The sequence below is a fragment of the Cyprinus carpio genome, chromosome A13 (assembly GCF_018340385.1).
Source record: "Cyprinus carpio isolate SPL01 chromosome A13, ASM1834038v1, whole genome shotgun sequence".
NCBI lineage: Eukaryota > Metazoa > Chordata > Actinopteri > Cypriniformes > Cyprinidae > Cyprinus > Cyprinus carpio.
Window position 1 is genome coordinate 24,982,153 of NC_056584.1, and position 14,203 is coordinate 24,996,355.

Below are 14,203 nucleotides of genomic sequence, written 5' to 3' on the forward strand. Positions count from 1 at the left end.
ATCCGCAATCTGAAAATCGAGGAAGTATTTGAATAACTGAAGTTTGTGGCAGATTAAGTAGCACTTCGAAACGGAACATTTTATTGCATCCGACAGGTAAATTTTCAAAATTGTAATCCGCACTCAATTCTTTAATTTTCATAATTATCAGTTTAGAAGAATTTGAATTAATGACCTCATGCAATCAAAATAAACACTCCAAAACCCTCTTTTATGTGGTTTAAAAACGAAGATCAATTATTTGTGAGTTACTCGGGCAAGTATTTATTTGACCAGTTAATAACTATTTGACCTGATGCATTTCTTTTGTTTGCATAAAAAGGAAAATAAACATGTGTCTGATTTACTGATAAACATTATTCTTTCTCAGGTGCATGCACTTAGTGAATTTGAATTAATGACCTCATGCAATCAAAATAAACATGTGTCTGATTTACTGATAAACATTATTCTTTCTCAGGTGCATGCACTTAGGCCAAGACCACATTACGTGTCATGCTTGGATAAAACTGACCAGACACTCCTTTTTCCTCTTTCAATCCTGACTGACTCCAGTTTAAATAACAATGTCCGATGATTCATCTTTTCAATTAAAACCACTATCAGTATATTCACACATGGTGTGCTCCAAACAGCAGTACTATGCCAACAGCTCGGTTTACAACATACGGTTACACATTTCCCATAAAGCAGCCGGAGCACGTAAAAGACGGCTGGATGATTCATGTTTGGATGAGACCTGCGAAGCCCCCCTGAAAAGACAGTGCATCACAAGAACATTTTCCCTGGATCAGGGATACTTTTCCGTGGACTTCCTAAACACAGTCCAGGGATTGACACCTATACAGCCATCAATAATATCAAAAGACGTCACACTGCCTCGGTCAAAGGTCAATCAGCCTGTGACCCCTGTCGTGTCCACCCCTCTAGATCAAGACCGGGAGAGCCTTCCCTCCCAGATACCAGCTGTTAAATGGGACAGAGAGGTTCCTGCAGTTCAAATATCATTGCGTGCATCTCTGAATTTTGATATGTGCGGTTGTGTTTCTTTAGTTGGCTCTCAGGGACCTGTGAAAGGTGAGGACCGGGAGGTCTCGCACGATCTTATCCCAGTCCGTGAATTAAAATCCCACATCACACCCCCAGAAACTGTTTCACCTCCAGTGAAGGAGGAGGAAGGAGTGTCTGTCAGTCAACAGGCAGAGCCCAAGGTGACTCTGGGAAAGGAAGAAACCACTGCAGAGAGCTTTGAGAGCGCACAGGTCAAGGTTTGAGTATTTTGTCCATAATGGACAGAACATTTGAAGCTTTTTTCAATGACAATTCAAATTAGCAACATCTAAATTAAAATGTTCTACATTCTTATGAAACCATATGAATTCTTCATGTGAGAAACAGACCAAATTCAAACTGGTAGAGAGTATTTTTGTAGGCAAATTTAAATCGGTAGAGATGTATTTTTGTAGGCCAAAACCCGGAAACGAGTTAACATTTTAGTTTGTTTAGCCTTCCTTTAGTTTTTTACTTCTTTTGAATGTATTTAGGCTTCAAAATTCATAGAGATGTCGTTTTTACTGCTCCGTAAATTGCAAAAACCAACATGAAACATACTTGTGTTAAGATATTAACATGTTTGACAAAAGACAAATAGCTTTTATCAAATTAAATGATACAGTACAGCATTTTGGTATACTGTAAATTAACTTTTTTTTGACTGGATTCCACTATTCGATGTTTTCTCAATCTAGCTCTAATGATACAGTTCCAGCTTGTGCATTTGGTCACTCATCAGCCACGTGCGCCCTCTTACTGTGTCATTGTTAAACTGTCCCTTTGCCCACTGAGCAGGTGAAGTCTAAGTTGGTTGTTCCAGACAACACGAAGACCACCAGCAAACCTGTGGTGTTTTGTGAAGAGGAGTGGGAGAGACGGAAGAAGACGTATGTTGAGTCCGTAAAAAGACATATGAAAGAAAAAGGAGCAGCAAACGGTACCACAATTACCAAAACACTATGGTTTCTGTCTCGTTCAAGTTGTGTAATTTGTGTGTGCCAAACCTGTAAAAAGAACACTCCCCCTGTCTGCCATTGTTTTGTGAGAGAGATCTCATCCTGTTAGTTGATTCAATGTTGCTGTCGAGCTGGCCGTGATGCTCCAATAGTAGTGTTAATAGTGTTTAAACCAAAATAATAAAAATAACAAAGATCACTTTATTTACTTTTCTTTACTTTAATGGAGTAGTTCACCTAAAAAAAAATGAAAGTTTTCTGACAGTTTACTTGCCCTTAGACTAAGATGTAGAGGAGTTTGTTTCTTCGTGGGAACAGATTTGGAGAAATGTAGCATTGCATCGCTTGCTCAACAATGGATGCTCTGGAGTGAATGGGTGCCGTCAGAATGAGAGTCAAACAGCTGATAAAAACATCACAATAATCCACAAGTAATCCACACAACTTCAGTCCATCAGTTAATGTCTTGTGTAAAGTCAAAAGCTGCGCGTTTAAGAACGAAATCCATCAAAATGCGTTTTTAACTTCAAACCATTGTTTCTGGCTAAAATACCAATCTTCTAAGCATAATATTGCTTTCTTCAGTGAAAAAAGTCATCTTGTCTGAATCAGGAGAGAAATATGCACAGATCAAGAACTGTTTACAAGAGAAAACGGTCCAAAACAGTTCTAAACAAATGTAATTGTATTTTGATGCGAGAGGACTTTTTCAATGGAGAAAGTTATTATGGATTATGGACTTGTATTTTCTTGTAAATTCATCTACATCTTGGATGGCCTAAGGGTGAGTAATTTTTAGCAAATTTACATTTTTAGGTGAACCATTCCTATAAAAAATATTATTATTATTATTTTTGACAAATATTACAGTAACATGTAATGGTGAAATCTCAGTGGGATATGTACAGTGGGGAAAATATTTATTTGATCCCCTGCTGATTTTGTAAGTTTACCCACTTACAAAAAACAAAAAAAACAAAGAGTCTGTAATTTTTATGGTAGGTTTATTTTAACGTATAGACACAGAATATCAACCAAAAAATCCAGAAAAATGCATTATATAAAGGTTAGAAATTGATTTTCATTTCAGTGAGTGAAATAAGTATTTGATCCCAAAGCAAAACATGATTTAGTACTTGGTGCAGAAACCCTTGCTGGAAATCACAGAGGTAAGATAAGTTTTGTAGTTGGTCACCAGGTTTGCACACATCTCAGGAGGGATTTTAGTCCACTCCTCTTTACAGATCCTCTCTAAATCCTTAAGGTTTCTTGGCTGTCGTTTGGCAACTTCGTTTAGCAGAAAAACAGCCCCAAAGCATAATGTTTCCACCTCTGTGTTTGACTGTAGGGATGGTGTTCTTGCGGTCATAGTCAGCATTTCTCTCCCTCCAAACACAGCGAGTCAAATTAATGCAAGAGCTAATGGTCCATCTGACCACAGCACTTTCGGCCGAGCCTTCTCTGAAACATTAAGATATGTTCTTTGGCAAACTTTAAAACAGGCCTGTAGTGCCTTCTTGAGCAGTGCGGGCGGCTTGCAGGGTTTCAGTCCATTGCGGTGTAGTGTGTTACTCAATGTTTTGCTTGTGACTGTGGTTCCAACTGCCTTCAGATCATCAAGCTCCTCCCACGTAGTCTCTGGCTGATCCTCACCTTTCTCATGATCACCTTACCCCATGAGGAAAGATCTTGCACAGAGCTCCAGACATAGGCTGACTGATCGTTGTTTTGTATTTCTTCCATTTCTGAATAATCACACTAACAGTTGTCTCCTTCTCACCAAGCTTCTTGCTGATGCTGGTAGCCCATTCCAGCCTTGTTCAGCCAATCTCGTCTCAGCTTGTTCAGCTCTTTGGTCTTTCTCATGGTGGTGGGAGAGGTTGGATGGAAGATACAGCTTGTGTGTACATGTATTGCACACCTAACAAACTGACTTAGGAGTAACTTCTTAAAGTGACAGGACTAATCTGTGTAACACATGGGCACAACCACAACTGAATCTTTTTGCAGTGTTTTAGAGTTTAATTAGTTGATTCAGAGGATTAGGTTAATAGCTCGTTTAGAGAACCTTTTCATGATATGCTAATTTTTTGAGATAGGGGGGTTTTCATGAGGTGTATGCAAATATTAAAACAATAAAAGACCTGAAATATTTCAGTTGGTGTGGCCAATGAATCGAAAATATATGAAAGTTAAATTTTTATCATTACATTATGGAAAATAATGAACTTTTTTTAACAATATTAATTTTTGAGAAGGACTGTATGTGTTTCTCTTTATATATATATTTTTTTATTTTTTTATTTTTTTTCTGGATTTTTGGTCTGTATTGTCTCTATCCATTAAAATAAACCTACCATAAAAATCACAGACTCTTCATTTCTTTGTAGTGGGCAAACTTACAAAATCAGTAGGGGATCAAATCAATATATTTTCCCCAGTGTAGGACACTGTTGATTGGTGGTGTGACGTCTGTGTTGGCAGGTGTCATCACTGAGCTGCATACTTTGATGAATACTGTGGCCTGTCATCAAACTGGAGGGAATGGGCCACACTGGCAACATCCGTCAGACTTCACAAGGAGGTAAATTTTTACCAAACCTGTCAACAACATTTATGGGTCACGATTGACCCCAAATCAAAAGTTTGTTTAGCTTCTTAATTCAGTCTATTGTACCAAGATTGTTGATCATCATTTCTTATCATAAAGTCTGGCTAACTTACCATCATCATACCTGCAAACTCTTTGCTGTTAATGGAAATAGGCCATTTATGTGATTTATGCAAATCAAAAAGAAACACTCATGATAAGCAATGTTTTTTGAGGGGCCAATCAGCTTATTAGAAAGATTTCTGAAGGATCATGTGACACTGCAGACTGGAGTAAGGATACTGAAAATTAACCTTTTCCATCACAGTAATAAATTAAAATTTACAATATATTCAAATAGAACACAGTTTTTGTAATACTATTTCACAATATTACTGTTTTTACTGTGTTTTACCGCCTTGGTGAGTATAAGAAACTTCTTTAAAAAATGTATTCCAAACTTTTGGCCAGTAGTGTAGTGTACCTCAACTGACATCATTTGTATGTGTCTATAAACCGAGCCTATCCACTAGAGGGAGCCTTCAGACTCTAAAATGCTAAATATATAAAACTGTAAGATCCTATAAAGGATACCAGAGTCTGCTCTGTTTGAATAATGCCTTCTGTCATCTGATTAATAGTTCATGCCTTTTAAGTAAAATTTGTTTTAGTGTAATTGTCTTTTTGCTGTGAACTTTAATCATTTTTATAAAGTAGACATAAAAAACTTTTATATTGTTAGAAGTATTTTAACTTGAACATTTACTTGACTGAAGCAAATTGGGTTTACTTGATTATACATAGATCATCTTTAGAAAAGTCATGTTAAATTGTGAGTATCAAATGTGATCCATCAGGCTCTCAATCATCATTGGATTGCATTATATGTTTTGCCTCCACAGTAAAAACTACAGAGCCTTGCATCATAAAACTAAGCATGTACCTCTTAAGATGTATTATTTAGAGAGAAAGTGCATTTTATATGCTTTTTTATGTCAGTAGTCTGTTAAACTGTTAGAAAGATCTCACTGATTTACAAGCATAAATTGGACATATAAATAACATTTGAAGCAAAATGCGCACACACACAAATATGTGTGTGTGAAAAAGTTAGGACACTCTTTTGAATTCCATGGTTTTCTGTACAACATCACATGACATCAATGTTTCATTGTTTATTTAACAAAAATGAAGTTGGAAAATCCATGTGTAACAAAGTTAGGACAACCTATGATTCAGCTGCCTGTAGATCCACTTTTAGCAGCAATAACTTGAAGTAATCATTTTCTGTATGACTTTATCAGTCTCTCACATCGTTCTGGAGGAATTTTGGCTCACTCTTCTTTACAACGTTGCTCAGGTTTATTGAGGTTTTTGGGCATTTGTTTTATGTCCAGCTCTCTCCACAGCATTTCAGTCAGGATAAGGTCTGGACTTTGAATGGACTGCTGCAACCCTTTTATTTTATTTTCAGCCATTCTGTTGTAGATTTTTTTTTTTTGTTTGTTTGTTTGTTTTTTGGGTGTGCTTGGGATCATTGTCCTGTTGCATGACCCAACTTTAGCTGTCGGACGTATGGCCTCAAAATTGACTCTGGAATACTTTGGTATACAGAGGAGTTCATGGTCAATTCAATGATTGTGAGGTGCCCAGTTCCTGTGGCTACAAGGCAAGTTCCAGAACACCAGCATGTGTGACTTTTGGTATGAGGTGTTTCTGCAGATATGCTCTTTAGGTATTTACCAACAGTGTTGGGGAAAGTTACTTTTAAAAGTAATGCCTTACAATATTGCGTTACTCCCTAAAAAAGTAACTAAATACGTTACTTAGTTACTTTTGAAAGTAATGTGTTAACATTACTTTTGCACTTTCACGTTATTTTTAAATTGGATTGATTGATTGTAAATTCTATTTATAGCAAATGTAAAAAGCCCTTTCACACCAAAATCTGTGTAATGAATAAACCTCAGGCTGAAGGAAAAGTAATCTGTACAGTAGAACACAGGAGAAGAAGGTGCAACACTCTTCAGCAATAAAAAAAAAACAAAACAATGAAGCACAATGTAGTTTATCTAAAGCATTTTTGATTATAGTATGGTTGAACGGACATTAAAAGGTCAGCAGCAAAGACACTTGTTAATAAAATGGGAGGTGTTATTTAATATATTTAGTTATTGCAGTTTGCGGTCATGTTCTGAGTTGCATTTTCACTGTTTTGATTAATTTGATGAATACTAAAATCTGTTTTGTTTTTGTTTTTTTTTGTGAGTGGGCCGAATTAATGCACATTCACATTTATTCTAGAACTACAGTAACATCATGTTCACACAGCGCACACAACGCCTCCATACTTCCGATTTCTCCCAATAGATAGGAGGCTTGCAGTCAGTCAAAAATGGGAATACAAAGTAACTGGCGTACTTTTTTGGTAAGCAGATCTTGTAAATTAAAAAGTAATGCGTTACTTTACTAGTTACTTGGAAAAAAGTACTGTGCATTATCTCAAAACATCAAAACACATCAACCATGGCACTGTGCATTATGGCTAAACATCTCCACTTTGTTCTCATGTGTTCAAAGGACATTTTTCTAGAAGTCTTATGGTTTGTTCAGATGCAACTTTGCAAACCTAAACCGTGCTGCCATGTTTCTTTAGAGATAAGAGGCTTTCTTCTGGCAAGCCTTCCAAATACTTGTCCCATATTTTTCTAATTTAACTGTCATTTAATGTTAAATGACTCCAGAATATTATGAGTAGTACTTGCTTTGTTCTGCCATCCACTCCTCCGAGCATTACACGGTCTGTTCTTGGGGTGAATTTCCTGGGATGTCCACTTCTGGGAGGATTGGTGTCTGTTCTGAATGTCTTCCGCTTGTGAATAAACTTCCTCACTGTAGAATGATGGACTTCAAATTCTTTGGAAATGGCCATATTACTCTTTCCCAGATTGTCTTTCCACTTTGGCATTGTTAACACACACCTGAAGGCTCCAGACCAGCAGACTGAAAAAACTTTAGCTTATAGAGCCGCTCTCACCAGGGGCGCCTGCAGGATTTGCGGGGGTGGGTTTATGAAGTGTTGGATGAAAATAGCATTGGATGAAGTGGATTAGAGCCCTGCACGGGCCTCAAATATAAGCCCCCAAAAAACGTAGGCCTACTTATGTTCCATCTATTAAAATAGATCAGTTTCGTATGTAATGAAAAAGTGATATGTGATATACAGTACAGGTCAAAAGTTTGGAAACATTACTATTTTTAATGTTTTTGAAAGAAGTCTCTTCTGCTCATCAAGCCTGCATTTATTTGATCAAAAATACAGAAAAAACAGTAATATTGTGAAATATTATTACAACTAAATAATAGTTATATATTTGAAATATACTTTAAAAAAATAATTTATTCATGTGATGCAAACCTGAATTTTCAGCTTCATTAATCCAGCCTTCAGTGTCACATGTAACATCCAGTCTATCACATGATCATTTAGAAATCATTCTAATATTCTGATTTATTACGAGTGTTGGAAACAGTTCTGCTGTCTAATATATTTATGAATAAAAGGTTTAAAAAGAACTGCATTTATTCAAAATAAAAAAAAAATCTAATAATATATATTCTAATAATATATTTTCTTTACTATCACTTTTTATCAATTTAACACATCCTTCCTGAATAAAAGTATTTATTTTATTAAAAAAAGAAAGAAAAAAAATTACTGACCCCAAATTACTGACCAGTAGTGTATATTGTTATTATAAAATATTTATATTTTAAAAACATAGCTTCTTTTTTTTTCATCAAAGTATCCTAAAAAAGTATCACATGTTCTGAAAAAATATTAAGCAGCAGAACCGTTTCCAACTTTGATAATGAATCATCATATTAGAATGATTTCTAAAGGATCATGTGATAATGATCCTAAAAATTCAGCTTTTCATTACAGAAATAAATGATAATTTAACGTATAATAAATTTAAAAACAATTATTTTAAATTGTAATAATGTATCACAATATGACATTTTTTTCTGTATTGTTGATCAAATAAATGCAGGCTTGATGAGCAGAAGAAACTTCTTTCAAAAACATTAAAAATAGTATGTACTGTGTGTGTGTATATATATATATATATATATACACAATTATATATAAATATATATAAATAAACAATTATTTATTATTAATAAAAAATAAAGTAGATGCCTATCAATTAAAAAAACGTTTGGAGCATTTTGGGCTCTTAAATGTAAGTTGTTGTTTTTTAAAGTCCCCCTGTAGTGAAAAGTTTTTTTTTTGTCTGTGGTGTTTTTAATATGCTTTTAGACAAACCACATGCCTATCCATTAATCAACACCATTGCTGAGTATTTTCTCCTTAAAACTGTAATTTCCGAATGGCAGTCCCAGAAATGCGGTTTGAAACAGCCCTCGGTTTGCTACGTCACAATCCAATAATCAATCACATCAAGGAATAGATTCCTATCGCTAGCATGCAAAATAGCCTGAAGTCAGACCCACCTCTTCTGCATTGGCATCTGTACTTCACAATGCTCATGGGCGCGAATTAAGAATCACAAACGGCTGCCTTCGCGTCTTAAAAGCATTTTAGGACACAACGTCAAGTTCGTAACTTTAACGAATGCTACAGTATTTACTGTAGTTATCTGCTAGTAAAAACATAGTTTTATCTGTCATTATCTGTGCATGCCATTGTTTTGCGTCTGCTACAGTTCAGTGGATCAGGAGGCGCTGGCTGGTGTGACTGAGTGGAGGTGGGGCTAATTTGCATATTCATATTCGTATGTAATTTTGATGATAAAATAAGTTTTAAGAGATAAAATATTTGACCAAAGGGACTTTAAATAAACGACCAAGCTGCCAGCAGCAGACAGTGAATTGATCATAGCCTATATATTTGATCAGTTTAGCCTTCTCATATCATCATGATTTGCCTAAAATAAAATCTATATATAAAACAGTTCAAGCATATCACAATGTTAGTTTAAATATTTAACCTAGATAAATTTGCACTGTTAGATGCATATCCAAACATTTGTGCGGAGAGTGGAAGCTGAAGCACGCTTTGTAGGACATGGAGGCACCAGCGCGATCACGTCTAACAGTGGAAGCAACTTTAAATATGCAGTCATTTTGCTCGTAAAGCTAAGAGTAATACATCATCCTAAACTGTAAAGAGTCCCGTTTTATTTGTGTGCACTTACAATATCAACAAACGTTGTGCTTTTATAAAGTAAAGAAAACAAATGCTTTCTGCCGTCTCGGTCTTGAGCAGGAGTGCTAAACTCAGAGAACTGAGTAACAGACGTGATAAAAATATATAAAAAGCTGTAAATTACTACTTTAAAATGAAATTATTCAAAATGAAAATAGAAACTTTCACTGTGTGATCTGTGCATTTCTCTCTAAAGGCACATTAAATGAGGAGATGGATATGTGAATTTGTCTGATATGTGCGTATAGCATGATTTTTATAAATTCATAATTCAGTTCAGTTCAGTTCATCTTTATTCATTTGCCGAAGGCAATTTGGTTGCAGCAAACAAGCATACACATAAAACAATGTCACACACACATACACGAAAAAATTTTACCTAGAATTTAAAAACTTTACAGCTGAGGGGACAAATGAATTTTTAAACCGATTAGTTTTACTAAGCGGAGTTCTATACCGGCTACCAGACGGGAGAAGATGGAACTCAGAATACAAGGGGTGAGAATCATCTAACAAAATGTTCTCGGCTTTACCCAACACCTGTCTATGGTATAACTGAGCCATAGTCATCTGCTTCCTCCCTGTTATTTTTTGTTTCCCTGATTTACCATCCTCTCAATACGGTTTTTATTTTCACATTCAGAGAGTTGAACCAGCACAACAATGAAAAGGATAAAAACGACTCAATATAGGATCTGTAAAACATGCACATCAATGTTTCTCCACATTAAATGACCTCAATTTCCTTAAGCAATACAATCTTTTCTGCCCCTTCTTACACAAAGCATTAGTATTTGCGGAAAACGTCAATTTACAATCTAATACAGTACCCAAATACTTGTACTGTTCAAAACTCTGGATACCCGCTCCATTAATACTTATTTGCTTATCATCAATTGATTTCCCCCTCAATCTATAATCAATAGTCATCTCTTTAGTTTTATTTAGTTATAATTAATGGCATGGCTGGTTCAGTCGACAGAAACATGGGACACACAGGCCTATAATTACTGCTGAAATGTTTGCGGGGCAAATCTCAGGTCAGTCTGAGCACTCATGATACGCACAGTGCGTACAGCCGTACATCTGTAGGCGCCACTGACTCACACTTGCTGATGATCAGTTAATCAAAGGTATTTGATTAGCAGTGCCTGACTGTTACTTACTCTCTTAATTAATAATGCTAACACTGAAGTGAAGTGACGTGATATACAGTACAGCCAAGTATGGTGACCCATACTCAGAATTGGTGCTCTGCATTTAACCCATCCAAAGTGCACACACACAGCAGTGGACACACACACCGTGAACACACACCCGGAGCAGTGGGCAGCTATTTATGCTGCGGCGCCCGGGGAGCAGTTGGGGGTTCGTGCCTTGCTCAAGGGCACCTCAGTCGTGGTATTGCCGGCCTGAGACTCGAACCCACAACCTTAGGGTTAGGAGTCAAACTCTCTAACCAGTAAGGGTGTCTTAACTTTGTCACACATGGCTGTTCCATCTTGGCTTTATTTTTGTTAAATAGACAATGACGGTGCAATATGTCGTGGTGGTTCATCTGAGGTTTTATTTTCCTAAATTTAAGACCGGCCAAGGACCAGATATTTTTTTTTATGATGCCCTGATACAGAAAACCATAGAATTCAATAGGGTGTCCTAACTTTTTCACATTACTGTGTCTGTGTGTGTGTGTGTGTGTGTGTATATATGTGTGTGTATATATGTATGTATGTGTGTGTGTGTGTGTGTGTGTGTGTGTGTGTGTACTTTTTTTTTTTTTTGCTGTTATACTTTTAATGGAATATATAGTTCGAACCTGTGATTTCCTAGTTCTACAATCTTCCTTTAGTCATCGCGTTGTGTGCTTTTTTTCTCTTCTCCTTGTGTTTGAAGGAATTACCTTCAATCCCATTCCAGATGTCTGTTAGTCTCCCTTGACGAGTGGCAAAAAAGAAACCATCTTTTCCATCGATGCTTTACTAAAGTGCCAGACATTTTCCACAGGAGCCCAGTGCTCTGATTTATTATTTTTTACTTTCATTGTTCTATATATTTGTTGTCGCTGCTTAGCTTTTCTCTCTGTCGGCATAAAGGTGGGGATCATTGATTCATGCTGCTAGTTAGTTGCTCACTGAGAATCTGATCCATTTTTGTGTGTCTATTTTGATTTCACAGTGTGTGGTGTTTTTTTATTTTATTTGTTTTTTCATTGTACATTGTTGCATGGTAGTACTTGACTCACTTTGTCGAGGGCAAATGTTGCAGTGTTTCTTTAGCTATTTTGTAAACTAATTACAGGTGCTTCTTTTTTTTAGCATTAAATGCATATAGAGGCATATACCGATTAAAATATTTAATATTTTGTGAGCAGGAAAATAATGTTGAACGTTTTTGTTACTCTAAGAAAGAGTCTGTAATGTATGTTGTGTCCTTTTGATTGTTGATTTGTTGATTTGATTTGTTACATTTAAAGCAGTTTTATAAACTTTATACATTTACATTATTTACTGCTAAATGTTTCAAATGTGTCAATTATTTGATATATAACAAACTTATTGTATGTTGTTTTTTTGTTTTTTTACCCATGTAACCTTGTATTTTAATAAGTTGCTAGCAAGTGAACAGTAATAAAATAAGAACAAATTACAAGCAATAGCACAAATAAATACAGTGGAACAAACAGGTACAAATAACATGGTGCTTGCCTTTTGTCAGGCAGGTCTAACGCAGCACTCAGATATGAAATACTAAAACATATACATTTAATATAGATTAATCCGCATTAAAGCAAAATAAGTTATTCAGTCAAGAGCAGATTTGAGCAGAGTATTTTTCTTTTGTTATTTAATTAATATAACAAAACAGGCAGCGGCTGGTATATTAAGCTGCTGTCACTTTAAGACCAAATGCATTGGTCTAATGTCTGACACACATCAGATTTTCTCTCAACTGTTAAGAGGATTCTTGCTAAAATGGGAATTTGACTTTTGTGAATTTTGTGTGTATTTGTCGGTCTGCGATTGACTCAAAAGGTTAAGTAAAGCCCTATCGGGACGGTAATTGTTTCTCAGGGTTTTTTTCACCATTTACAGGAGGTAGTTGGTGATTTTAATGCCGTACCACCCCCGTAAAAATCCCCGGCCAAATCACCAACTGTTTTTGACAAACACCAAGGTCATGTGGTAATTTAATTGCCATCTGAATCCACATCTCTGAGTTTATGAGAAGAAATCGATTCAAAAGTCAGTGTTTAAACCCTTTTTGAGCACTCCCGAAAACCGTAAGTTAACATTGTACTTCGGTGTAATTTGCATACATATTTATTTCTGAAATGCTGGAAAGTATTTAAAAGAACAATACTTTACAACTGCTCCACCACAGCGTCTGGGAGCAGAAAGAGAAGAAAAGCACGTAAACATTCGAAATGAGTCTTTATTATGGCAGCAACAGCAATACAATTTTAAAATGTGTATTATTATAAATAGATTGCTTATAATTGTATACAACTATAGCGCGTCTATTTTCCTATTGTTTAACAGGAGATTTAAGTGATAAAATAATAAATAGGATATTTTAAAATGTATATATTATAAAATATGCTTGGAATAATAAGAATACATTTACATAAGTATTTTTAAATACATTTTACACAATAATAAGATTTTATTTACAGCAGACAATCATGTGACTGGCCACGTTAGCAGCGCTTTCCCAGGTTCGTAGGATAACAGAACTCCGTCCTCTACTGTGAATAAATCGCCATCCGAATCTATGAGTTTTATCACTGGGATGATGTGTACATTCATTTTTACAGACGTCCATATGAGAAACAATTACCGTCCGAATCGGCCTAATCAAAGACTATAGAAAACCCAAGACATGTAACTCGTATAGTTTTGAGGGGGGAAAATTGAAATGCTCAATATGGCCGCACGATCGCTGGAAGCCCCTCCTTCTGAATGAAAGAGCCAATAGCAAATCAGTAAAGTCAGCGCATCACTGCAGCTGCCGTCAAAAGTCCTGGTTGCTATCGAAACAGTCAGTGTTTTGAGACATACGCTCAGGACTGCGCATGCGCACTGGCTGATCTAGCCTGAAAAATACGATTTTTATAATTTATTTGAGCAAAAGAAACAACATTTATGACACAGTTGTCAGATTTATTTGTTGGTTTCAAATATGAAATTTAATCGTAAGCTTAGTGAACAGTTTTGGAGAATTTTGTTTCCCTATACAAAGAGATAGAAGCTGCACTTGCATGCCCGAGAGGCATTTCAAAGATGGCCGCCGAGTGACATGACTTGTCTAAAAGCCTTAAAGAGAAGGTGCATCCCAAATCACGTACTTATGCACTATTCTATGATGTTTTGT

General features: G+C 35.9%; 1 protein-coding gene across 3 annotated transcripts in view; it reads left to right on the forward strand.

The window, feature by feature from the left end:
• Positions 1–12,453, forward strand: part of LOC109100502 — a 12,491-nt gene extending 38 nt beyond the window's left edge. The window contains exons 1-5 of one of the 3 annotated variants that reach the window (XM_042769480.1): positions 1–96; positions 461–1,262; positions 1,849–1,990; positions 4,494–4,593; positions 11,726–12,453. The exon at positions 1–96 is cut by the window's left edge and continues 38 nt beyond it. In XM_042769480.1, coding sequence (XP_042625414.1) covers positions 567–1,262; positions 1,849–1,990; positions 4,494–4,593; positions 11,726–11,852 — 1,065 coding nt within the window. In that variant the 5' untranslated portion in view covers positions 1–96; positions 461–566 and the 3' untranslated portion in view covers positions 11,853–12,453. Of the gene's footprint in view, positions 97–193; positions 244–460; positions 1,269–1,848; positions 1,991–4,493; positions 4,594–11,725 lie in introns of those variants that run through there. The other 2 variants (XM_042769478.1, XM_042769479.1) reach the window with 2 other exon arrangements.
• Positions 12,454–14,203: the final 1,750 nt, after the last annotated feature.